Source organism: Triturus cristatus, chromosome 1_2 (assembly GCF_964204655.1).
Source record: "Triturus cristatus chromosome 1_2, aTriCri1.1, whole genome shotgun sequence".
In the NCBI taxonomy this organism is placed as follows: domain Eukaryota; kingdom Metazoa; phylum Chordata; class Amphibia; order Caudata; family Salamandridae; genus Triturus; species Triturus cristatus.
The window spans coordinates 63353391-63381124 of record NC_140580.1 but is presented as its reverse complement, the minus strand read 5'-3'; the positions used below and the strand labels follow the sequence as shown (position 1 = coordinate 63381124).

At 45.9% G+C, this 27734-nt stretch overlaps 1 protein-coding gene across 2 annotated transcripts in view; it reads left to right on the top strand.

Moving 5' to 3' along the window:
- LOC146866794 (uncharacterized) overlaps positions 1–27734 on the top strand; it is a 45775-nt gene that overhangs the window by 14118 nt on the left and 3923 nt on the right. Inside the window, exons 3-6 of one of the 2 annotated variants that reach the window (XM_085601427.1) lie at positions 798–874; positions 2209–2307; positions 6370–6480; positions 26088–26240. In XM_085601427.1, coding sequence (XP_085457553.1) covers positions 859–874; positions 2209–2307; positions 6370–6480; positions 26088–26240 — 379 coding nt within the window. In that variant the 5' untranslated portion in view covers positions 798–858. Of the gene's footprint in view, positions 1–763; positions 875–2208; positions 2308–6369; positions 6481–26087; positions 26241–27734 lie in introns of both variants that reach the window. The other variant, XM_085601420.1, reaches the window with a different exon arrangement.

Genomic DNA, 27734 nt, shown 5'->3' with positions numbered 1-27734 from the left:
CATTGGGTTCGACATCTGCAGCCACAATCCATCTTTAAATCTTCCTCGTGTTTCTGCAGTCAGTACAAAAGATATCATTGCTAGGCCTGGCATAGAGACAGCTTTAGTTTTTTTATAGCCTCATTTAATAAACAGTCATTGATTAGAAAAAAAGACAAACCTTTGTATACATTTCTAGAGAGGCTTTAGGAGAGTCCTCTTCACCCTGTGGTCTGTTTATCTGTCATTCACATTTTGCTACCGCCCACCCCAGTGTACATCATTGGCTCTGCCCATTTTAGCCATGTACACTGTTGACGCTATTTTTCCTGATTATCCGGGAATCCTCTTTCCTTTCATTTCTTCATCTTATTTATTTATTTTTTAGCTATGCTTGTGTGTTTAAACTATGTTTTCAGGATTTAGTAATTCCAAGCTAATAATACCTTTCCTTTGTGCCAATAAGAATCATATTTTCAATTGACGTGTATTAAAACTAAAAATGGTTTCTATACCTGTGTCTAAGTAATGCTAATGCTAACACCTATAGTGTTCTGTGGACATTTTATTCAGTGGTTAATTTATCTTCTTTGAAGTGTTTCTCTCAAGCATACGGCCGATAGATTTAAGTGGCTGCATTCTTTCTATTTGTATGGCACATGCTTGCAATAAAAAAAGCACCATCTTACCAATACCAGAGCAATGCTTAGTTTGTTTCCATAATAGCACTGTTAGTCTGCGCTTTGTCATTTACAATAACTTATTAATCATGTTTCCCTTATAGGTCCTCTGATTGCTATCTCTGTTTTTTCATTAAGACCCAAAGAAAAGGATGATCTGTGTCTCAAGGACTGTCAGGTCTTGGAGCAAGAAAACACCATGAACATTTTGCCAAGTGAGTTGGAAAGGCTGAGATATTCTATTTTTGAGGCAAGAGAAATAGTTGAGGTTATTTCCTCGAGGTTCACATTCTCTTACACGTATGGATTGTGATACCTGTTAAATTCCATAAATAGGTGGCAACTTTGGAAAACTTTAAATGCACATATTTTTGACACTGCCATTCACATGATGTTTGTGATACTCTTATTTTTGCTCCTACTTCATAGGTTCGAATTGTTTCTGTTTCGCAGCTTCAAAGAGTCTTGCGGCCTATGCATGCATTCCATGACGCTCTCTCACCTCCACTGTTTGCAGTTCAAATACTTGCTCTCCATTTGCCACAGGGTCACTCATCTTCCTACATTGCAATCTCTGTCGATTAATCCCACAAACACCTCCTGCTTCCACCTTTCTACTCTGTCCAATTCACCGGTACACCTATGATTTCTGAGGCATGCGACTCCTCTGCATCCAGAAGATAGATAATGGCTCTCTGCTGAGTGTGATGCATGGAGTGATTCTGGAGATAGGCATGGTAAACTGAGTACCAATTGCTGTCCTTATTTGTTACCAGACACCTTTATGTTGACGCAATCATGTTTATTAACGCTCATCCACAGACACACAATACCACTCTCATCTCACCAATATTTATTAACGCTCATCCACAAACACACCATACCACTCTCATCTCACCAATATGGATACTGGAATTTGGTTGATTTCCATTACCTCCAATTCCCACCAGCTCCAATGTTCAAGCTAAGACTATTTCTGATCACACCCGAGGATACTAGGATGGTAGGTGGGGTGTATAGCCTGAATTACTTTTTTAATTGTTCAATAGTATTTCCTGTCAATTACCTAGGAGGCCATTATTAACTACTCAGGTGGTGAAGGTGCTGTCTAAGGTAATTTGATGGTCCCAGCAGGTGCGTGGCTGCTGGTCAAAGTTCAGATCCCAGTGCTAATATTATTGTGTATGAGGTTAGTAATGGATATAACTGGGTGTAAGTACTTGAAATTCACATCCCAGTGCATAGAACTCCGACATATCGTTTTCTGACCATTAATCAGGTGGTAGGTACTGCAGTCCCCTATATTTCCCTTAAGGTATCTACTTTTCAACTCTTTATTTATTTGACATTTAATAAACTTGGTACTACAAGTATGCAACATAGTTTGCCATTACTTTTAGCAGTGTTTAAATGCTTCTCTACTCAGTTCTGTATTTGCTGGTCTACAGTGGGTACACAGATGGATCACATCATGCAGATATCATAAACATGTGATCAATGTTTAATGCATGGAGGGGGTAAAATGATGGTTTATGTTTTAATTCAACAGGTGATGCGAACACTGAGACAGATATTTTATTGATGGAAGAACAAAATCTTGAGGATACTTGCAATAAAGACAGAGACATCGCTGATGGTCCAAGCACAGGTCAGAACAATTTATGGGAACTGTGTGTTATTCCTAATTTAGAAAATAGTGCACTAGGAATGGCCTGCAACATGAAGTGGGCCTAAAATAGTGAAATCTGTATCTTAAAACTTAAGCTGAAGCACTCTCTAGTGCACGTTCACATAACATTTGTACAAGCAACAATTGTGCAGTGTCTACAGTTGTAGATTTTAAACCTTAAAAATGGCATAAAATGCTTGCAAGTTAAGCAGAAATTTCCAGCCCCACAAACCCCTGTAGTAGGGGGTGGAAAATGTTTTGTAAAAATGGGCCAAAATAGTATATTTTACAGAACTGATCACCACATATACTGTTCAGAAGAGGATCTAATGAAGTAACAACATGTCCCAGGTTATGCTTTTGCACTCAGATGTAATCTTTCAAATCATGTTTGTGCCTAGAAAACATAGTGAGATTGTTACAGAAAAGTGAGACAAATAGAGAATTTTGACTTTCTGTCACGGTCCAAAGTATGGAGCAAAGTTGAGTCCATATTTTAATTGCTGCTCCCATTAAGCAGCAGGGGCGTTATTCTTAAAGAGCAAATTGGTTTATTTTTACAGCCCACTTTCTAGTTTGACAGATTTATAGTGAGCAGCCAGCCAGAAGGTTCCGGACAGGGGTTAGAAATGCTGCTAGAGCCCATTTGAAAATTGCAGTTCATCCACTCCATTATCTGATAAATAAATATACAATCTTAGTGAGCCGACAAGGTCAATGAAGGACTCTTTTCCCCATGCTTGTTTTTTATGAGTGAGGTCTTTGTCCTAATCGCCTGAATTTTTCCTAGATCTAAATGAATTACCTAATAAAGGGTTCAGAGAACAGGAACACTTACATTGCTGTTATGTAGGTTCTTTTAAGATCTCAGATGTATCTCATCTTTTTTGACACATCTTACCTGACCTTGAAATCTTGGATTGCAGATAACACACCGTTAGTCTGTGAAATTGATTTGTACCTAATCAGCTGTTAAGAATATTTTGTACCATCCACATACAAATGATATTGAAGTTAACAGGTGCTAATTATGTCAAGGAAAGAGCCATATTGACATTAAAGAAAAGGGAATAAGGGGGAATTCCTGTTGCAGCCCATTTGTCAACCTTGCTACCTATGGATGAAAGTTCTTCATCATTACTGATTGCCATTCTTTACTAAGGAATAGCTATGATCATAGCACAGCATCATCTGATGCTCTTCCTACCGCTAGAAGGTTGTTCATCTCAATGGCATGATGCAGACCAGGGCCTTCAACAATTAGCTGAGGAGCTACAGGTAGCTCACTAGCTCCCTACAAGTGGCTTGCAGAAGTGAAGCTCAGCCTAGTAGATCTATAAGAAGGTTTGTGCACATTAAAGGAGCTAGCACCACTCGTATCCAGATCCATGGAGTGACAGCCAGGGGACCACCCTTGCGCCGTCTGTCTGATTGTGAGGTCTGCAATATGACCGGCTTTCACTGCTTCAAATCTGCCGCAGTCGCATGTAGATTGTTTATTGTGCAGAGTAAAAAACAGAACCATCTGGGCCAGCAAAGAAGTGTGACAGCAGAAGTCGGGGATGAGTCACTTCATTTGAGGAACTGTAGTAGCTAAAATAGATATATGAACAGAACAGGAGCCAGGGATAGCAGGGGTTTGGCTGAGAGTGGAGACAGGGAATAGCCTCACTGGTTCAGGGGGTGGGTGATGAATGTGCAATTGACATACATATGTGTATTTTTAAGTATACATGCGCCTGTGTTCATGTACGCATGTGTGCACATTTGTGTGTGTCTGCACGTACCTGGTGTTGTGTTCCTCTCAGATAGCACCTCCCTGGAAAGCATTCTTGGTGACTGGGACCACCAGACCCTCTTACCCCTCGATGTGTGAGCCAAAAGTGTCCTTTTTTAAAAAACCAGCCCTTTGCATTGATGTGCAAGGAAGAATCTATACAAATGTGACCACATCAAGGCTGCCCTTAAATGTCACAAATGGCTTCTATTAGAATCCAGGATGAAATTCCAAGTCCTGTGCATTGTCCAGAAGGCATGCTGGGACACAGGCCCAGAATACTTACAGAAATTGACCCTCACTAAAATGCAAGCTGAAAGCTCAGATCATCATCAACCTACCTGATCCATTAGTAAGCTTTTAAGAGTTCGAAACACGAAGGTAGATCCTTGGGAGTGGCGCTGGGCTCCAAACCCTGCCTTGAAATCCAACCACAGGCACTTAACAGAAAACTCATAAAGACTGAACTATTGAAAATAGTTTTCTAGTGAACCCTGTTACAGGTCAAAGGTTGTAACCAAAGAATATCGGTCACAAGCTCCACCCATTCAATAGGATTGCAACTTGTCTTTTAATTTTGGCTATCCAGATACACTGTAAATAGCCAGCCAATCTATCGGTCTGATGTAAGTGTAAGGTAACATACAGCTCAATATATATTTCACAGTAAATTAAAAAGTAAATTAAATTAATGTTTATAACCCAACAGTAATTTATTGTAATTTTGTATCAGATGTGATCACTATTGTAACAATGATTTCTGTTGGTAAACATGATTTTCTTTGATTAGAAGTAGCTCTCATTATAGAAAATGTTGGGGACCCCTGATTTTTGTTCAAAAAGTGCATATAGTTTTAGCAGTAAACATCTGCAGAAGTTGCAGAAATCAGTTAGGTTGTATGTTCCATGTGTGGGCTGCAAGGCAGATTGAATGGGGTGTTCAAGTTGTTTTCTTTTAAATTGGGTCTTGCAATGTTCCACTGCTACTGTTTATTTTGTATTTATTCTTTTTAAATGCAAATAACATTAGCAACTATTCTTGTATCTCAGATGTAACAATCTGTACCTATACAAGGCTTATCATTTATTTCAACCGAATATATCCAGTTTTAGAATTTTAATAAGCATTGGCAAAGCCAGCAAGTCTTGCCTTGTAGACCTATTTGCTATGCCAGTGCGTTTTGCGGATTGTGTGCAGCATTCGCTTTGATAACACAAATTCTGAAGCTTGTCGCATCAGTCATCCTGTAAGCATGCACAAGTGTTATGATATGCACGCCCGTGTCACCACGTGCCCATACAGAATGATGCTGGAGCCACTTTCTTTTTTGCTAAATGGCCGATCTAAAATGGCAGATGTCACTTAGATAAGTACATTTTTAAAATAAATGTTGTGTGCAAAAGCTCTTTTCTTGCTGCAGAACAAATGGCAGCTGCTGGGCCCTCCCAAAAAAATGCAACTTGAATATTTGCCTTTTTTTACCATTCCTTTAACCCTCCTGCCTCATCTATGGATATTGAGATCGGTGTCGTAGAAAGAGAGCCAACCTGCAGATCCATTCCTACAGTGACGTAATGGATCTGTATTATCGTTAAAACTCCCTGTTCACAACTCCCTTACTCCACACAGGCATTCAATTTAGTGAATCGCAGGGTTTGCAATCACAAAAATGCCTTGTACATGAGGCCTTCACACACCTTTTGCTAGTGGGAGATGCTAGATGCACTGGTGGACAGACTACCTTACATCATGCCTAATGTTAGTCTGTCTTCTTTCTGTATCCACACAAAAGAAGGCAACAGAAAGGTAGGCAGCAACAACATCAAAAGATAAAAAAGAGTAAAATAAGTAAAGGAAACATAATTGAGAAAACAAAGCAGTGAGTACTCTAGCTTCCCATTGCGCATCCCAACATAAACATTTAACGGTGGTACTTCTATTCAGTAAGATAGCTGAGCACATGCTGCAGTGATTTACATCATAACCTGCAAGTAATAGTTCAGACACTTTACTGGCGCCTCTCAGCGTTTCATCCTTTCGTGGATCATAAAATGACTATCAGTGGGGTAATATATCACTTATTTTCAAATGAATAATTGCTGTAGAAAAGACAGATAATGTGCCATGACATATTATTAATATTATTCCCCCCTGACAGATGGTTTGTGGAGCTTGTTTTAGAGTAAGTGTATTACTATATTAATGAAATCTCCAGATGTTTCTTCTAAATGTGTTTGATCTTTAATTGTATGTTTTATCACAGGGCAGTCACACAGTGCAACAGTTGTTTCTTTCACCATTAAACAAGAAGCAGAGATGTTTCCTATAAATCGCATGGACTCTGAGAGAAGAGAAAGCATCGCCAGTACTACAGGTGAGTAAAGGAGTTTTGTCAGATTAGAGTTGCAGAAGAATTCTACAATTTACCTGAACAACCCTCCATCTTTGGGTCATGACTGGATTGAGGAAGTGAGGCTCAATCACCTCCGGTAGACCATTTCTGAAAGGCGAGGCTCATGGGTAACAGAATGACTGCTTGAAAGTTGGCGGCAGCGTGCCACCATCAGTCGTTCATCATGCTATTCCTGTTCAAACAGAGAGGATGTGGAGCACTCTTCAGCTGGCCTAGCTCCCTTGTATTAAAAAAGTATACCATGTGGCACGGGGAGTGAGGTGCCAGTGACCCTCCTGTTCTGCCTGGCATATCATTTCATGGTGTGATTTCCATAGCATAAACTCCATGAGAAGCCCTTCGACCTGCATTCCCCTACTATTGCCGTGCTTAGTGCTAGTGTGCAGTGTGTGGGTTTCACATTTTGACTATGTTTGCAGTGTTCCTGATACAAGTTGTGACTTTATTGTATTGTATACTTCAGACATTCCTGTGTCACACTCTTACTGTGTCCGTGAAGGGACATATTGTTTCTCACGAGGGGGCTTTGGAACTTGGTACCCATCATCACACTCGCCAGTCTATAACCCAAGGCCACCCAGGCAGTGAGATGTATGAAGGTTTGAAGTTTTACTCCATGTTGTAAAGCCATTTGATTAAGCTATGGCACCTTCATAGTAAGGCATATGTTCACAGTGCGCTAAAGAGTGCTGAAATCAATTCCAATCTTTGCCACAACGTACAACCACCTTGTGGGTTTCATTTAGTGAACAAAACAGTGACCTACTGATGCTCAGCATTTCTACCTTGGTAGCTTGCAGACAAAAGGCTTGTGTCTTGGTTTCCTGCATGTAGAAGTTCGTATGTCACCCCCACCCTCAAATCCAAATCTTTGTCTCGCTTTTCGTGTAAAAGTCCGTGTTTCTTGCTGGTGTACTGTACTCATATAGCAAACACAAGGACCCACCCAGACCGGGACCTGGGCCAACATATAGAAGAGATGCACAGTGGTCCCATGGGTCAAACTTATGCTAACCTAGTTTCATACATACATATATACAATAAACATACGAATAACATGAGGTATCACAGTAAGTCCCGACTTCAAGATGAGTATATCAGTAGTCATTGCTTATCTATTGGACACAGACTTTTGCCCCTGTCGTGAGGTGCATATTGTTTGAACTGAGCTCTCTTTACATAACAGCCCTCGCTGTGATTGAATCCATGGTCTTATTAGTGCGACTGTTTGAGATCTGTCTCGATTTAAGTTCTTCAGTCAGTCGGCGCTGCCCTAAAGCGCCGCGTGGATTAGTTCCCTCTTGGGTCGAAACTTCAGCATAGCCACGGGGTTATCCCACCGACAGTACTGCGAATATACTCATATTAAAGATGGAATTTACTGTGGGTACCTCGTGGTATTTATAGGCATATATGTAAATAAGTTTGTTTGCACTGAGCACCTTCTGCAGCTTGCATCGCCTGCACTGATTGCTCAACTTTTATGTCATGAAGCTGTGAAATAATATATGACGTTGGCATTGAACTCTGGGCCTCTTTTTTCATTTATTGACACACTCCCACGCCCATAGTGGATCAGGTACCAGTGGGGTGGTAGATTGTTGGCATGTGTTTAGCCCATGATACCATTGTGAGTCAGCTCCTGCTGGTTTACATCACCCTGAGTCAGAAGCAATCATCTTAGTCTTCGTTTTGTATCTCCCATTGACTGAGCTGATATTGGGAAGCCAGACAGATATATGGTTGCAACTGATTGATAGGCATAGAGGAATACGTCATATGGCATAATGGCTGACTGGTCCTCTGGTGCCACCGAGTACTTTGGGCTCATATTAGTGCCCAGGTTTCACTGCATTGCAGTTTTATTGAGGTTTATAAACTAGATGTTATGCACTCTTCAGCAGTGAAAAGGAAGGGCAGACCCTTGCTGAGCACTCAGTATGTCTCCAGAGAAAGCCGACAAGGCTGGCATATATTTGCAAGACAAAGAGGGTATTTTGGGCTGGTTGGGGAGGGGTGGTTATAGTTTCTTGTAGCAAAAACAGCAAAACCATATTTATTCTTTTATTATTAGTGGTACTTTTATTAGTATTATTATGACTATTATTATTAATAGTATTCTATTTTAAAAGTCCTTATCAGTTACACCAATTCTTAACATGGTAGGTGCATAACCAGCGCCCACTAAACTAGTACATACAATCATAAAACCTGGTTTTTACCATGGCTGTCTTCACCCTCTTGAGACTTCTATGTTATTCGAGAAGCTATCCCGACTTTGTATGGCAACAGTAGTTTATTATTAGGACTACTTCAATTTCTACTAAACTCCTACGTAATGTAGATTTTCCTAGTATATTATGACGGAAAGTCTTAATTTTATTAAAGACACGGAGGCAAGTTTTATGCTTTCTAATCTTTCGTTTATTATCACTGCAGCAAGATAAGCGCTAGAACTACAGTTCCCAGAGGGCCAAGGAGAACGCAGGCCAATGGGGACTAAAGAAACATAGAACCTTACAACCAAAGGGCACTGCACTAGGTAATAACATCACATCTGACCGCGAGCAGTCCTCTTTTCGCTTGTGAGCAGATCAGATAGAGTCCATGAACAGAGGAACAATTGAGAAAACAATAGAAACAGCTAGAGTCCAAGAAAAAACCAGTTGACCAAAATTGAGCCAAGTCTCTAGAGCCACAGGAGGTCCAGTGGAAGTAGAACAGGAAGAATCCAAAACGCCAGGAATCGGGGTGAGAACCAGAGCACTGTGCCATCACGAAGACGCGGGAGGTAACGCTGGAGCCACTGTAGGGAGGGAAAGCACACAGGTTAGAGGTGTAGCGGCGGGATAATACTCGCCTCCGTGTCTTTAGTAAAATTAAGACTTTCCGTCATAATATACTAGGAAAATCTACATTTTATGGCAAGACCGGAGGCTCCAATTATGCTGGTTTAAAGCATATCAACAACTAAAGAAGAAGCAGTAACAACAGGTTTACAATAAAACATGCAAAATACATTGTCATTTGACCAGTCTGCGGATCTCAGAATGTCCTCTAAACGAGAGCCAGCCCAAAAGGCCTTGGAGGCCATGGCTCCTCTGGAGGAATGGGCTCCGAAAAAGGAGGTATCAATGCCAGCCAGGGACATAACCCAACGAACCCAGCGGGCTAAGGTAGCAGAGGAAACGGGAAGATGAGGTCTTGCGAAGGGAAATGAGAATTAGAGGACGTCCTGAGATCCCGAGTTTTTTGTTCATAGACCTTAAGGCATTGACCTACACATAGTTTAGGATGGGAAGGAAAATAAGGGTAAAACACTGAATTCAAGTTTGTCTTTGTTCATTTATTTATGTAAAACAAAACCCCAGTAGGGGAAAATTGACGAGAAGAGATATCCAAAGCTTTGACATCTGAAACACGTTTAATGGAAATTAAGCACAACAGCATGGTAAGTTTGGCAGACGACATTTTGAGAGAGAGAACAGAATTATCAGGCAAATCAGAAAACAAGTTAAGAACCACATTAACATCCCATAAATTAGAATACTTAGCCAACGGAGGTTTGGAAAAACGAACTCCCCGCAGAAGTCTGCAAACTAAGGAGTGCGTGCCAATGGGTTTGCCATCAATTGGAGTATGGTTCAGGGAAATGGCTGATCGATACAGATTAATTGTCCTATAAGACTTACCTGCACCCCAACCCGACAGGCTTGCATCGGATTCTAACACAAGATCTGGGGCTGACGCGAAGATGGTCCGCCCGTTCCAAGCATCTAAATGGTCGATCCACCACTGAAGTTCGAAGCGGGATTCTGGATCTAGAGTAATGAGATCGGAATAAGCCAGACCTTGACGAAGAGGACAGATTTTTAGGCGTTGCAAGGCACGATAATGCAGAGGACCTGGAAAAATGGCTTGAATGGAAGCGGATAACAGACCAATGATCCTTGCCAGGGCGCGGAGAGAGATAAGAGAGGTGTGAAGAACCTGGGAAATCTCTGACTTGATGGTTGCAACTTTCGATTGGGGGAGAAGAAGAGACGCTGAGGAAGATTCCACGAGAAAGCCCAAGAATTCGATTTTTTGAGAGGGAAGAAGCATTGACTTTTCTGCGTTGATCAGGAAACCTAGATTCAAGAGAAGGGATTGAGTGGTGCTCAGATCCGCCAGAAGGTCCTGTTCGACCGAATTCATGAGCAGAATGTCATCCAGATAAATGATCAGACGGATACCCAAAGAGCAAAGGTAAGATACTACGGGTTTCATGAGTTTTGTAAAGCACCAAGGTTCTGAGGATATGCCGAAAGGAAGGGAAGTGAAACGATAAGTGACTCCTAACCATTGAAACTGAAGGAATTTTGAATGCGAGGGATGAATCGGAACAGTGAGATATGCGTCTTGTAAATCCAACCGCACCATCCAGTCGTTCGGACGGAGGGTATCCTGTAAGTGGATGATCGTTTCCATTTTGAAGTGGCGATAGACCACAAACTGATTGAGACACTTCAGATTGATAACTGGACGCATCTTTTGGTTCTTCTTTTGGACAAGGAAAAGAGAGCTGAGAAACCCTGTAGGATCTAAGGGAGCCACTTGGATGGCCCGTTTTTGGAGAAGGGATTGGATCTCCAGCGTGACGAGATGAGAAACTTCTGTGGATAAAACCAGAGGGAACCCATGTTGGAAAGGCGGAGCGTAGAGCTCTATAAGATGACCTTGCACAGTATCTAGGACCCAAGGGTCTGCGCTGATACTGCGCCAATTTGCAGGAAGAACTTTAAACGACCCCCAACTGGGGAAGAAAATGGGAGACCTACCTTGCTGGTTGTTGTAGTTGCGGAAATTCTTTTGACCTCTGCCACGGAACCCACAACCTCTCTGGGGATAGAACTGTGGCTTGTAATCTTGAGAGCTGGAGGTGAAGGAACCTCTGGAGCCTTTGATTCGCATAGGAGCGGCCGGAAGAGCGGCCCCTGCCTCTGCCGGCCCGTCCAAAAACCAGAGGGGGAAAAACTATCTTGATAAACTGTTGCGCTTTGTCCAAAGAGGCGAAAGTGGTGACAAATTTACTAAGATCTTTGACCAACGAATCACCAAAGAGATGACCCTCAGCTTTAACGCCCAGATCTTGAGACGCCAAATTAGCTAATTTGGGGTCGAGTTTAATCAAGAGACCTTTGCGGTGCTCGTGGATAATAGAAGCGTTGGCATTGCCCAACAGACAAAAAGCACGTTGCACCCACAGGGAAATATCGTCTGCGTTTAAGTCAGAACCCTCGAGCTGGGCCATCTCTGCCAGGTCAAAAGTGCGAGCCAAAGGACCCACAACGTCCAGTAATTTGTCTTGGCAAGTAGACCAGGCTTTATCAACCCCCTTGCGGGGATCTTACCAAACTTAGAGAAAAAAAGTTAACAGGGGCTGATCAATCATAGGGACTACTGTAATGTTAGCTGCCAAGGAAGGCTTGGCACACTCGGACTTCAACTTGGCCCTGGCAGACTTGTCAAGGAGCAAACGCAGCCTGGAAGAAATATATTCACCTACATGCTGGGCAGAAAACCATTCAGTAGAGTTGGGATGGCGAATGGAAGTAGGATCGAACATAGGAACCCCCTCAGAATCCAGCACAGGGGAAGAATCAAAGGAGTCAGATTTGAGTTTCTTGGCTGGAGGAGAAGAAGGGTCAGGAATATCAAAAATAGCGGAAAGATCATTAGAATCACCCATGTTGTCGTCTGTGTCATAAATGGTGGAAATGAGAAGTTTTTGAGGAACTTCTACGTGTTTTGTCTTGCCTTTACGCTTGCCTTCAGAGGAGAGTAACCCCTCCTTAATAGGAGGCCTGGGAGGAACAGGGTCTTCAGTCAAGTGTGAGGGAACCTCTCTAACCAAACGTGAAGCAGACTCACGCATAGGTAAAGAGGCAGAGGACGCCACCTTGCGTTTTCTGCTATCCCCCGCAGAATGGGCCATTGCTTTTGACAGCAGACTAACCATGGAATTCTCCATGCCTTTGGACAGGCGTTTCATAGACGCCTCCACAGCTGACTCCACAGAATCAGTAATTAATTTATTCAAATCTGATTTAAATGCCTCACTATCATCAAGCTGGTGCTCAGAGGCAGGTGAGCTGTCGAATTCCATTGTTAAAAGGTTCTGGAAACAAACAGGCAGGCAAGGGTTAACTTGCAGAAACTGGAGGATAGGAGAGGGAGGAACCCCCAAAGCCACTCCCCTAGGGGCAGGAAACAACACCCATGAAATGAGGAACCGGCAGAACAGGAGGCGCGACAGCGCGAGGAGCACCCACGGGACACTTTTGAGGGAAATAACCGTCACCGCGCGACGCGCTGAAACGAGTGCAAAGCGCGAGCGCGACGGAGAAAGGACGGAGCGGCAGAGAAATCCAGCCGGCACACGAATAAAGGCGAGCGGTAAGCTCGGAAACCCAGCACAGCAGTACAACTTTAGAAAACTTGAGAAACAAACATTAGTTAATAAACAAGGGCAATAATCACAAGAGCGAGTAAGATAAAGCACTTATCTGACTGCGAGCAGCAAGAAAAGAGGACTGCTCGCGGCCAGATGTGACGTTATTACCTAGTGCAGTGCCCATTGGTTGTAAGGTTTTATGTTTCTTTAGTCCCTATTGGCCTGCGTCCTCCTTGGCCCTCTGGGAACTGCAGTTCTAGCGCTTAACTTGCTGCTGTGATAATAAACGCAAGATTAGAAAGCATAATAGGAGCCTCCGGTCTTGCCATAAAATTCCATGATAATCGGTGCTACTATATTTTGCTATTAACTTGTGCGATAGCTCATGGGCATATTGCTAATATTTGCATTTTATGGTTAACTTTGTTTTTATTGATTTTTGGCATGTAAGCAAAGTACAGTACAGTAATCAAATACGCCCCAGGTGGTGCCAAAAGAGTGAGTTTGAAGTCCAACCCAGCACCCATTAAACATACTCGAAAAAACTAAAGTTTGTTGGAGTAGCAAGTGACCATGGGTGCGGATAAGGCTGCGGCTCCTGCCACCTGGTCGCGTAGTCATCTCGTCAGTGCCCAAACAGGAGCGAAAACAGCCCCCCAACTTGAACCCCCCCTAACCGGTGTGCCAGATTCGCTACTATGAGTCTTTATACGTGGGAGTCGCCTAGCGGTGAAGTTCCTGGGGCATCTCGTGAGGACGATGTGTCGGTGAGGCGCTACAGGCGGAGATATTTCGGGCAGGTGACTTTGTTGAATTCTGTTGATAGGAGTGACAGACCGTGGTAAAGGATGTCGTGGACTGTGTGAGTGTGGCATGAATGCCCAATGTGTACCAAAGTTTGTGCAGCCAGCCTGTATGGGAGGGCCGGGTTTGAGACCCCCAGAGCGATATGATGTGCTGGACTGCCGCACCCATGGCCAATCCCATCTGTCTCCCTCTGAGTGACTTCAACGGAAACGTGAGTGCGTTGGGCAGCCCTAGAAGCGTGTAGGCAGGGAAGCGGGGAATCTCAGTATCAAAGTGTTTGTCGATGTCGTCAAGTATTGCTGTCCAGAATTCTGTCACCTCCTTGCAGTCCCATAGGATATGTGTCAGTGTGCCCTCTCCGTCACATCCTCTCCAGCAAGTTGAACTGCGGTCAGGGTTGCCCCTATTGAGTCGTACCGGTGTCCAGTACCAGTACGTCGCAACTTTCACCGCTGTTTCCCTACTGGCGGTGTGATTAGCCCTGTAGTAGATGGCTTGCCAGTCTTGGTCCGTCAGGGTTCTCCCCAGCACACCCTCCCATCTCAGCTGGCTGGCTGATCGGCGCGAGTCGGTGGGTGGACAAATCATTTTGTATATTCCCGTGATCATCTTTTGGTCTGATTCTTTGGTAATTTTTTTAAGCTGTCAGCCGTCGGCCCACCAGCTGGCGGACATCGGGCTGTGTCAGCCAATGTCGGATTTGAAAATATTGAATCCTTTGCGGGGCATCAATGCCGTAGAGCTGTATGAGATCAGAAAGCTGAATGAACCCCTCAAGATCGAACAGGTGCCCTGCCGACCTGCAGTCCGACGTCCGCCACTGCCGGATCGCTCGTCTCTCTAGCCCCGGAGTGAATTCAGGATTGTCGAACAAAGTTGTAAGTGGTGAGGGAAAAGTGGTAAGCCCCCGTTTGACCGCTACGGTATCCCACACACGCATCACTGTGCGGGTAAGAGGGGATTTCTGGAGGCGTGCCGGCCTGTCAGTGCGCTTTAAAAAGGGTATCTTCCAAAGGGCTGTTTGCGCCATCGATCTATCTTGAAAGAGCCACCTCTTCTCTGACTCGGGCCTGCACCATTCCACCAAGTATCTCAATTGTGCAGCTTGGAAGTACTGCAGCAAGTTTGGGATCCCCAAACCTCCTTCGTTTAGGGGGTGGTAGGAGAGGTCTCTTCGCATCTGAGGCCGTTTATAAAGTGTTGCACCGCTTCCTGTAAGCGTTGTATGGTACCTGTGGGAGGGGTCACTGGGATGGTTTGAAAGATGTATAGGTTTTTAGGAAGGACGGACATCTTCACCGCAGCGACGCGCCCGAGGAGTTATAGGGGCTGTGTCTGCCATTTCCGTAAGTCTCTTTGTATCTGGGAAGTGATCGTCTCGTAGTTCTTTGTGACCGTCTGTTCGGTGGATGGGGTTAAAACGATCCCCAGGTATGGGATTAATGTTTGAAGTTGCAGACCCCCATAGGCTGAAGATGCCTCGTGGATTTCCCCGAGTTTATTTTGAAGCCGGACACCCTCCCGAAGGCCTCCAACTCCCCCAAAAAGGCAGGTACCGATTGTTTGGGCTTTTCCAGCGCTGCCAGGATGTCATCTGCATACAGACTAAGTGGATGAGGTTCCTCCCCCCGAAAGGAATACCGACAATGTCAGGGTGATCTCGAATCCTTTGCGCCAGGGGTTCTATATGAAGCGCAAAGAGGAGAGGCGAGAGCGGGCATCCCTGCCTCGTGCCTCTCTGAATTTCGAAGGGCCGTGAGCCTATGCCGTTGACCCGGATCGTGGCCCTGGGTGTATCATAACAGCTGGTGGCCCATGCCCGGAATCCATCCCCAATTCCAAAGTGCGCTAACGTTTTATCTAGGAATCCCCAATCCACTCTATCAAACGCTTTCTCAGCGTCTATGGACAGGAGCATAGCGTCTGACCTTGCGTAGTGAGCTTTGTCTGTTAAGTGCAGGAGGCGTTTGGTATTATCACTGCATTGTCTGTTGGGAATAAAGCCCGATTGATCCGGTTCGATTATACCAGGAAGCCACGGCCCAAGTCTGGCAGCTAGAACTCCTGTGAAGAGTTTAAGGTCCAAGTTGAGAAGAGAGATGGGCCTATAAGCGGAGCAATGGGTGATGTCCCTGCTTGGCTTAGGTAGCACAATGATATCTGCCTCGAGCATATCAGGCGTTATCAAGCCGGGCCCTTGGAACGAGTTAAAGAGTCGGGTGAGAAGCGGTGTCAACAGCGGGCAGAAGGCTTTATAAAAGCCGTCTGAGAAGCCGTCCGGCCCCGGCGACTTCAAGGGTTTGAGACGGGATATCGCCCCAATCACTTCCTCTATCCTGATCGGTGCATCCAGAGAGGCGGCACCGTCCTCAGAGAGAGCCGTTGTCGCTGCCCTACTCAAGTAAGCCTCTCCATCCTTGTCGAGAGCCCCATCCGCGCTGTACAGGGACGCGTAGAACTCTCTAAAGACCTCTGCTATTTGGGCGTCACTGCCTAGGGTTTCCCCCCGTGCATCGCAGATGGTTACGATTTTAGACCGTTGAACCCGGGCTCTAAGCGCGCTTGCCAGTAGACGCCCCGTTTTGTCGCCTCCCACGTAATCAATATGACGGAGCCTCAGTGCTGCGTATTCGGCATGGTCAATATCTAAGCTAGCTAGTTGCGCTCTAGCGGTTTTCAACTGCTGCCAAATTCTGGGAGCTCCCGTACGGCTATGTACCCTTTCGAGCTCGACCACTACAGCTGTTAAGGATTCCCTCTTTTCTTTGTGCTCTTTGGCTTCCGCAGCAGAGATGGCTATCAGTTCCCCCCTCACTACTGCCTTTTAGTGCTCCCCAGAGTGCCGTCAGGGGTGTGCCAGGCTGGTCGTTGTGTGTGAGATAGTCAGTGATGGTTTTGTGTTGGGTGACCCCCTTCTTTTGCAGAAGGGCCTCCCACAGTCTCCATCTCCCCCCCCACTGTCTTGGTCCGGGGAACCCCTACAGTCAAAGTTACGGCGGCGTGATCTGATAGAGCAGCCGGAGTAATGTCTACGTTTTCTACAATCGTGTTGAGCTCCGAGGAGCCTATAAAGTGGTCTAGTCTGTCGTAGGTGTGGTGCGCGTTGGAGTAGAATGTGTAGTGTGGAGTTCTGGGGTGCCTGTCCCGCCATAAGTCCACTAACACTCTTTATGCCATCCAGTCCTCCCCCTCTAGTGAAATTGCTCCCGAGGAACCAAAGCGGTCAGCGGAAGAGGAGTAGAGTTGCTGAGGGAACACCTGGGACCGCATTCGATGCCAGTCCTTGAAGGAGATGGAAGCCCCGGAGTTCTCCAAGTATGATAAAACTGCGCGTCTTTTGATGGAATTATTGAGCCCCTTTAAATTTAGGGTAGGAATTGACAGTGTTCCCAGTCATTTTATACTCCTGTCTGGGGATAGCCCTTCAGTTGAGACCCTGGGCATGTGGTGACGAAAGATCTGGGATCACGTGTAGCCCATCCAACCTGGGCCCCCCGCCGCCGCCCCCACCCCCAGCAAGCTTTGTTGCAGTGCTTTGAAGTCCCCAAGCCAAACTTAAAGAGTCTCTGGGGTGGAAGTTTCATGTGACACTGCAGCTAGGGCCGATGCCCTCTCCTGCGCCATGGTCTCTGGATCCGGCTTCGTGTCCAGGATAGGCGAGCGCTGGCGGCCCATTCTCTGCCATTCGGTCTCCGACTGCCGCTGCGAGCGTCCGGGGGCGACTCTGGGCTGTGGTGGGCGATGTCTAGTAGGTCGCGTGTCTCCCGAAGAGAGTAGGATTGGCATAACTTGCCATTCCATTTAAAGATCAGCCGAAAGGGATGGCCTCAAGATTAGGGCACACCTCAGGAAGGCGGTCACCTCCTTGAATGCTTTTCGTTTCTGTAAGGTGATGGAGGCAGGGTCTTGGAAAAGGGCTATGTGGTGCCCTTGGTATTGGATGGGTTGCTTCAGTCTATCCTCTCGCAGTATGCGCTCTTTCAAGGGGAAGTCCGGTAAAAAGGCTAGAATTTCAGGCAGGGGGGGCGGTGCTCTTCTTCCCAGACCCACCCGGTGGGCACGGTCAATACGAATGTCAAGATCTGAGCCGACCCCCAGAACCTCCCGGAAGAGGCCCCTAAGGTATACAGCGACGTCTGTCCCTTCCTCCTTCAGTGGGACCCCCCGGATGCGGATGTTGTTGCATCGAGAACGGTTTTCGAGGTCCACAGCATGGGATTGTAGGTCGACTTGCTGATCCTTTAGGCAAATGATTTCTTGCTGCAGCTGCTCAACCTCCTCAGATCTGGATTGGGCGCCATTCTCAATGGCCGCCACGCGGTCCCCCAGATCGTCAACCTCTCGGCGGATTTCTTGCACATCCCCAGCCACCTCTTGCTTGAGGGTCTGGAAGTCCCCCCTTAGGGTTTCAAAGAGGGATTCCAGGAATTCTCGGGTCACGGGTCCGTCCCTATCCCCTGGGCCCTTTGGTGACTGGGTGGCCGGAGGGGTTTGACCTCCTCTATCTCCCGCTGTGGAGCCTCTGGCCAGCATCTCTTTAAGCGAGCGTTCCCCCTTCTTTCTTGTGCTGGCCATCAGTGGGCCTCGTGCTCCGCCAACCTGGGAGCCCACTCCCAGTCTGACTCTGCAGCGTCGGTGCGCCCCTCGGCAGTGGTGGGGGAGAGATCGGCCACTGTCCACCTCCCGGCGTCGTGTGGATGTGTCAGGCGGCGACTGGTGTGGTGGGTGCCCAATTGCACTGTGGCGGCGCAGAGGGGTGCCCGGGATCCCCGTGCGCGATGGTGGTGTTTGCGGGTGATGGGGCCGCTCAGGTAAAGGGCGCCGGGGAAGGACAGAAAGCTCTCCCTTCCCTCATGGGGCTCCACTTGTGCCGATAGTCTGGCACCGCCGCCGGGACCCAACTGTGCGGACCGGGGCCTCGTGGCTGGTGCCCGGGTGGTAGAGAATTCAGCCGGCAGGCCTCGCTGTGCTCGCCCCTTGTGTCGGCCTGCGGGGGTGTAGTCCCCCAGGACCTGCTGGTTCTGCCTCTGGCCGGACGTGGTGCGACGGCTCCTGAAACTGTCCCAGTGTGGCGTGCCCTAATGTGCGCCGCTGGGCCCGTGGTGCGCCGCTACCAAAGTCCTGGGCCCCTGCCTCTCCGCCCCGGGGCTGCGCTCTGCTGTGTGGATGAGGGCCCGCTGCATCTTACCGCCAACTGGTGTTGCACGGGAGGCTCCGCGCTGTCCCCTCGCGGAAGCCTGCTCTGGAGGACGTTTCAAAGGTAGGTGGCACCTGCCCGTGGGCACCGGTGTCCTCGGAAGGCCGATCGCCGGGACACTGAGCTGCATGGGGGTAGGCCAGCTAGCTGCGCACCGGTGTCTGTCCCCCCTCTCCTTACTTCTGTCGCTGGCAGTCCGCTGGCTGGTGCCCAGGGGTTTCACCCCAAGGCCTACGCCCTCCTCCAGGTGCCGGAATCACCGGCCGGGGGGCCGATCCTGCCCCGCGCCCGAAACAGGGCCTGGGCGCCAAGTCCGCTGATTCGCGTTGTAGGGCCCCCCTGGAAGGCCCCAGACCGCACCAGGCAGCGGCTCCTCATCTCGTCAAGTTGATGCCCCTCCGACAGTCTGCCTTGAGGCCCTCGCCGGCCACCCAGCTCCAGAATAACCAGCCGGGGCACGGCCTCGCTTGTGCGGCCGCCCCAGGGCCCTGGCGCCGAGTCCGCCGGAGCGCGCCAAGTCGCGCTGAGGAACTTCTCGGTAGGTTCCGGGCTCCAGAACTGCTCCAAATGACTAGGTTGTGACGCCACAAGCTGTGTCGCAGTTTAGGGCGCACTGCTGGGGACTATGCAGGAGTTATAGCAAGGGGTGAAGGCCTGCGGCGGGGAGCCTCCGGAGTCCGTGTCCGCTCAGGTCGCCATCTTGGCCACGCCTCCAAATATTTGCATTTTAAGCCGTGTCTTCACAGCTTTCAACAGTTGGAGGTCAAAAGTTGTGCCCTCTCCCAAATGCTTACACGGTGCCTTCTGTTGCAGTCTAGTACCATTGGAAATCTGCAAGTCTGTTACAAACCTCTTTGCTCCTGATTGGCTGAAAATGCGGAAATTGTTGTTCCTTCATTTGTGCATGTCATTTAGAAACCGTTCACCCCTATACCAGGCTTCTGCCATTCAAGAAAGTCCTAGCATGGCAAGGCAATAATTGCTAGTTTCCTAATTAGTGATCTCATGCTGCTGCCACCAGTTTGTTTCAGACCAGTTGCCTGTATCTTTTGAACCCAGTGGTAGGTTATTAAATACTTGAACAGTGATACCATTGCATCTGGGACTGAATTACACAAGTAAAGTAATCCCCCTTGACCACTTGCCCGCAGGTGGGCGCAGCGTATGTGTTTGGGCAGGCCAGGTTGGCCCAATCTCCCCACCACAGCCGAAGCCGGGTATTTCTTTTAATTTTTTTTAGACAGTATGCAAATATCCTTGTTTTATTGGAAAAACTGCTTACCCTCAATGGCTTTGAGAGGAGGATTGGAGAGGAAAATGGGGTAATGTTATGCATGTAATTTGTTGTTTGTCTGTACCTCAGCTGTATCTTGTGCTCAGTGTTGTGTCCTTGTGACCTGCATGTTTAGAATGTCTTAGTAATGTCTGCTTTTGTATTCAAGGAGTTCTTTACTGGGTCTCTTCTGGATGGCACCTTCACTTAGTGACTCACATTAACGGGTCCCCTTACCTTGGAGTGCAGTGTGTGCTTTTACTACAGACTCCCATCCATTTCCCACAAAACAAAGTGTTAGGAAACCGAGAGGCAGATTAGCTTCTTACTTCCTTCCTCATTCACAGCGCCACCCCACCTCCTGATGTACAGCTTCGAGGATGGGGAAATCTGCACAAATATCACCCATAATGAACCTTAATCTGGCACAAATATCACCCATAATGAACCTTAATCTGGCACAAATATCACCCATAATGAACCTTAATCTGGCACAAATATAAAATGGAAGCGGAACCAGTCAGCAGGTAAAGAAGAACTGACCTGCACATTCTAGGGTTACATTAAACTCTACCATTCAAATGCAATGCCGAATGTCTTCATTATACCCAAAGTGAATAAAATGCAGCACAAAACAATCACAGATGTACTGTACTTCCTTTGAACAAGCCTGTCAAATCTTCCCACGTCTACAGAATGTCAAATCAGGAGAAACTTGTGACTATCGCCAGCAACTGTCAGGTAAAACCTGTGGCTAAATCCCCCATAACACCCTGGGGTACTACACTACCCTTTATTTGTATTCAAGGGGTACTTCCCCTTGCTGCCTCTTCCAACATAGTACTTCTCTTCTCCCACATTGAATCCATTCAGTTACTCATGACTGGGTACCACTCTTTCCCAATTTAGCACACTGTAGTGTACTGCTCTCATGCAACTTCTTACGACAGGGTATTACACATCGCTAACTTTGCATACTGCTGGGTGCTCACAGCATAAACCTCTACTAACAGGGTGTTACTCTTCCCCAGCTTCGTATACCTTGGGGTATTCAGCCATACCACCTTTACCGACCGAGTACTGCTCTTTCCCCAGTTCACTCAAACACACCTGCACAAACTTGTACTGCCCTTTTATCTCATGCAATGGGATTGAACTCTTGAACCACAACAGTGTCACTTGGACACGCACAAGCAGCATGTGTCTACATTTGAACACACAGATGGGTACTACATCCTCTTCACCAAACTGCGAAGTATCTTCATATCGAGTCATTACTCCCCCAAAAATACTTCAAGGTGGATAATTTAAGCTACCCAACCCGTCTCACAGTAAAACAACGAAAGTCAACGTACATGGAAACTTACTAACCAGACAATTGCATTATCAATAAGCTGTATATGGCACATGTCAATACATAAGAATCATCAACGGAACTCGTCCCTAGTCCAGTCAACTTCACGATGTGTGGGGAACAAGGCACATTTCTTAACAGAAGCACATATAATAGTACGAACTCCTTGAATGCCAAATAATCCGGCTGATTATTTAACTGAAGGTCATATTTTAACTTCTCAATTGGTCATATGACAGACAGATGATGTTTCAACTTCCCATGACCTCAGGACACATATTCTTGAAGAACATAGTCTCATTTCTATCTCTAATGTCTTTGGACATAGTCCTACTTCTCTTTCCAATGTAGCCAAAGGCCTTCAGTAGTGTTTCTTTAATGTTTATAGACCTGTCCGGATCAAATACGAGTTTATAACCCTCCTTCATGATGTCTACACAGCTAGCAACTCCACTCCAGCTCCAAAGCCTGGAATCCAAGTCATTGCCGAGATTCTCTGATGAGCAAGTTGCTGTGCTATGCCCCCAAACACCACACCCTCTTCTTCCAGTTCCGACTGACTCCCGCTGGTGAGGAAAACCCCTCCCATTACCTGATCCTGTGCACGGACCGTTCTCAGACACCTTAACCACAGTGCTAGCAGGAGCCGCGTCATCTCCTTTGGTCACTCCACACTGGATGCAATAAATATGAGAAATACACACATGACCATCCAGATGCATGAACTAAACTATCCTGTGCCAAAATCAACTTAATTGATAAATCCTACTGCACGATCACTAACACTACTCCTTATGTCACAGTTGAATGTATTGCTGACTAAAGCTCCATGGGTCATTTTAAAGTTTTGCTTACTATAAAGGAGATTTCCTGCCACTTCCCATTGTCTCCACAACACTGTCTCCATAGCATTGTCCTTAAGATTAGAAATATTAACTGGGACCTATTACCTCTGTTCATACCCTGCCCCCTCCCCGCTGGTTCCTTGTTTTTGCACGGGGCAAGACCTTGCCCACTCTCCTCACTGTTCTCCTCCTGCCCAGTAGCACTTGCTGACATCACTTGACTGTGGATTTGAGGGTGTTGTGGCCCCAGACTAGTCTTCCATAGTCATGGAGCCATCTTCCTTCACTGTATGTCCTTTGATGAAATCCGGATATTAAGGGCCTCTTTAGGAGATCTCTAGAGACGGGGGTGTTACGTTTGCAATCCCAGAGTTAAAAAAACAACAACACAGGGGGTTCCCTCTAACTCTAGGGGTGTGCATTTAACAGGGATTCTAGTATTAACTCTCGGGGATCTCTAATTCCAGGTCTAATTCCTTATAGTTATTCCTAGGATGTCAAAATTAACGATGTAGCCAGTAACATCTGTGTACTTGAATATTTTGTGCAAAGTTGTTTATGCATTCTTATCTTCTCCTCCTCGCTATTATCATCTTGATCATCTTTTTGGAAGATGCTGTTCTCAGTTTTTGGTGCCCTATCTGACATTCCTCTTTTGTTCATCCAGAAATTCTAGAGAACAATTGTGTGGTGTCTGGAGATGAGATATAGGCTCCAGGATTTGTGAGGATCAGTAAGGTTGCTGCACCATCAGGCACATATAGTTTCTAATAAATCCTGATTGTGAAGCCTAAGTGGTTCTACAGATATTAATCACTACCACAATGAGAATCTGCCTGCAAGGTTGCCATACCTCTGGTTGATCTCGCAATGGTCTTGCAAGGGCAAATCGTGTTTGATCCTTGGTCTATTTATCTATCACGCCGCAGACCACGAATTGACCCGTGACTCTCCCCTCTGCCCTTTCGGGCATGCAGCATCTTGCAGTTTCCCTTCCAGTGTCCCACATTGTGTCACGGAACGCTCCTGGCACTCACCAGATGCTTGGGGGGGGGGGGGGGGGGGTCATGTTGGCAGTCGTTGAGTCCCATTCTTAGTTTTGCTGGGCGGTCAGTCTGAAGAAAACTTCTCCCTGGGGGCCATGATCTGACTATTTCTTGTCCCAGAATGCTTCAGGAAGGGTTTGTTTCACCTAACCATCATGGCAGTACTTCCATTACCTTTCCCAATCCAAGATGGCGGCCTATCATTTCTTCTTCATCACCTCCTGTCTATGGGTATTTAAGGGGCTGAACTTTCTTTCTCATTGCGTTGCAACACTCCTTGCTCCTGTTGGTGTGTCCTCGCTCCTTTTCATGATTCTTCTCTGGACCGTTGTTCCTGTTGGGAATCTTGCCTCTTGGTGTTCCTGTTTCCAGTGTTCTCTTCTGGTCCTTCCATCCGTCTGGTCCGCTGCCTGCAGTTCTGAGTCCTGTTCTCTCATTGGAAGCCTGCTGTTTCAATCCACCTCCTGGAGTCTCCGCTACCACCAGAGATTTTAGCCCTTCTGGGTTTTTCCTCTTGGGGACTACTTCTGGAAGGCACCATATGCTCTGGCATTCCATTGTCCGCAGCACCGTGGCTACGGGAAAAAGTCCCCCCTACATCGAGCTGAAAAGAACCATCAAGACCCAGAACCGTGAACTGTCCCTTTGCACTAAAACCCTCAAAAGAAGTCCATAATAATAATCCATACAAAAACAAACCTGACAATTACCTAATACTTTTAGTTGAGGAGCAAAGGATAGCTGGCCACAGTTCCACAACCTTTTAGTTGTTCCAGAGGTTAGAATAAACTATTGCTTTTGTGATGAGATCTGAACAGAGTGAGATAAATGTCCACCACTCTTTTAAAAATCTAATGTAGGCAAACATCCCTTCTTCTGCAAGGCAAAGGTCCAAATGAAGGCAGATACAGCTACTTTATCAAATGGAAGTAGTCAAACTTGTCAGGATAATAGAAGTGCCTTGCTTTAATACCAAGAATCTGCGAGAACCTTTAGACAGAGAAGCTCGTAATCTAGAGAACCCAAATCACCCAGAAAATGGAGTTGCTCATTACAAAAACATTTTACTGATTAAGGCTAAACCATGCTGCTTCTAACAAATGCCATTTAACCGAGACATCTAAATAAACAGTTAAAGACAGCAAACAAGGCAGCCCCGACAACATTTTTCCCAACACACATTTTCCTTTGAAACATCCCAGCTGATATGTAGGCTGCAAGTTTTAGTCCGGGTTAGTGCCAGGCTAGGCTGTAGGCAGGGACTCCACAGAGTCACTCGGTAGCAGAAGTATGTGCCAAGTCACAGCAGTCACTTCTCATGTGATTGTGGCTCAGAGTCCATTGGAAGAATGTACAATGGGTAGCACTGGATGGAGGTCAGGATCATACAGCAGGACAGGTGGGCCTAGATACAGATTCATATTGCTAGCTCAAGCGCTGATATCAGATATGCATAGGTGTCAGAGATATTTGCTCTGGACTTTGTGCACACAATTCAAGTAGCAAAACATTTCCTAATTCTTCCAACCCTAAGGAAAATATCTGTATGTGGCCATTTTCGTTGCTCTTTTCAGATAATTCTCAGTCAGACTGGCATTTGTGTTTGTGGGGAGAACCACATAAATCCTTGCAAGCCTGTTAACAGTAGGTGCACCGAACATGCATTAGCTTCCTCAGAGGTTTTTGATTATATCCCTTCACGTTACTCTTACCTCCTCCTACTATTTAATTGATTAACGTGTAGGTAGCATCCTTTGTGTTCCCATTGCATCTATTTCTGATCTGGTGTCTGGAATGCTGAGAGTGAATGATGTAATAGAATGTTGGTGTGTGATCTTCAGTGGAAACTAGGAGATAAAGTTGGAGGGAGGATGTCACAATATGTTATATATGTTATATTATGCTATATAGTTTTCTAGAGCGATCGAAGACACATAATTGCAAAACTGTTAGTTTCTGCCCAAGATGCGCTATTGTGTGAATATCCTCTCCCTTCAATAGACTATGGTTGGCCAGACAGAGCTAAGAACTTTGTTTCAGACATCTGTACCATCCACGGCCTAACTAACAAGATACTGCTTTAAAGTCTATGCAGAACATGGGAGTTTACAACCTACATATGCTACTAACAGAAAATGTTCCTTACCCTGTAAGCATCTGTTTGTAGCGTGTAGTACCGTAAATTTCCATGTACCCACCATTCTTCCCGTAGCTTTTGTCAGCTGTAGATCTCTCCTCTTGTCACCTACTTTTACACTCACAATACGCCTGGTTACCATGATACATTGACTTGCCATTGCTATTCCATGCGTACTCTCACCCTCTGTGCGAAAAACAATCTCACATGGAGTCAATGCCCATGTACATTGCCCACAAAGGGAGGAGTCACAGTGCATCCCATGACTTGAAAGACTTCTTCAAAGAAAAACAATGTGCAAACTGTAGCCCAACACTAGATGGCAGTAATATTTAGAGTATGTGTATATACAACACTACACTCTGAGTAGAGGCTTGCAGGGTACGTAACATTTTCCTTTCTTGTTAGCAGTAAGGTAGGGGTTCTGTCCCTTGAAAATGTACCTGTATTTTAGCGATGTATTTTCTTAACAGGACTAGCAGTTGTATCACCAGGACCAGAGGTTACCACACCAGGACCGGATGTTACTACACCAGTAGTATCAATTGTTATTAAGGAAGAGGAGGAGCCTGATCTCATTAGCATCCAGGATTATCAGAGAAGAGAAAGCTTCTACAGTCCAGCAGGTGAGAAAACCACCAAATGCCTATGCTTACATTCTCTAATAAAATATCTCATTGTGCCATGATTTAAAACAGTTTTAACCATTGTATATGAATAGTTTAGTAGTTCTTTTGATAAGTTTCTTTCTTACCTGTGTTGTTTACTTTCTAAAGCATCACAAATCTGTCTCTGAGTCTCCTACTTTTGATGCTATAAACATGCTGATGGGACCAAATGAGACTATGAAGGAAACTGGCTGCACATCTCTTGCCCATTTTAGCACACACTGAAAAAGTAATCCTTCTACATAAGAAACCTTGACAACTCGTGCTAACAGATTGGGACGACATACTGCTTGTTTAGTGCATTGCAACTGCAGGAGAGAGCTCTACAGTATCCCTACTTGGATGTTTTTTAAACTGGCAAGTTTACCTAGACTTAATATATGAAGCAATAGGAGATGTTACACAGCTTTGTCAGTAGAGATGTATGTCATACCTTAGTGAGATTGTTTGTAAGAGAAGGTTCGGGATAGATTCCTCTGGGAGGAAAAAATAGAGTTAGAGTGTTCTCTCCTGCCCTCCCGCTTCATTGTTTGGTTTTGGACTGAAAAAGTGCCACAAATTTGTGGCCGAAGGCTTTAATCAAGAACATAGATAGGTGCACAGGCACACTAGCCACAGACCTTTGCGGCAACTGCTAGAATGCTGCCGAACATGGAATGGCTCCAGATCATTGAATGTATATTTTCAAAATGATAGTCTTATTTTTGGTAAACATTTGAATGAACACACTGTGAGGTTGCAGAACATCTATGCCATTTTAACAGATAAGAGCGAAGGAAAGGATTGGGATGGGGAGTGGGGATTACTTGGTACAACTAATGTCTGGAGTGGAGATTGACCCAAAAAAGGGCCTAATGATAGCTGCTGGTGAGGCTCCTAGTCAAGGATCTCTTACGCTCATTCTTCGGCCTTTCGGAATGCTGTGCTCACTTCGTGCCATGATTTACTGCAGCTGTAGGGGTCCTACTGAAGATGAATCAGACATTTTTGTGGAGAAATTAGCAAGTTTTCCAGAGGGTGAAAGGAATCAGTGTGTCAGCCAAACTTTTCAAACCAATCGATACGAAGTGCAAAAGCATTATGATGACAGATGCTAACATTTACAGGCTTAGGGCTGTATTGCGTCAAGAGAGAGATAGTCCTGAGAAGGAGGCTTCTTTTACATCTAGGTCTGTAGGGGCAATTCAATGTACTAATTCAGTCATGGAGATAAAGGACTTGGCATACTAATGGGGAATCCATCATTTCAAAATGTATTTACGGGACACAGAGTTAATTTTTCACACTGACCATAAACCATTGGTAGATTTGGTAGTAGGAAGGGAATTAGTTCCAACAAGCCTTCTATAGCCAAATGGTGATCGCATATTCAAGAGTATGAGCACAAACCTGAATATGTGCCTGTTTGGAAAAATCAGACTGCTAATTGTTTCTTCTGGTTGATGTGGAGTA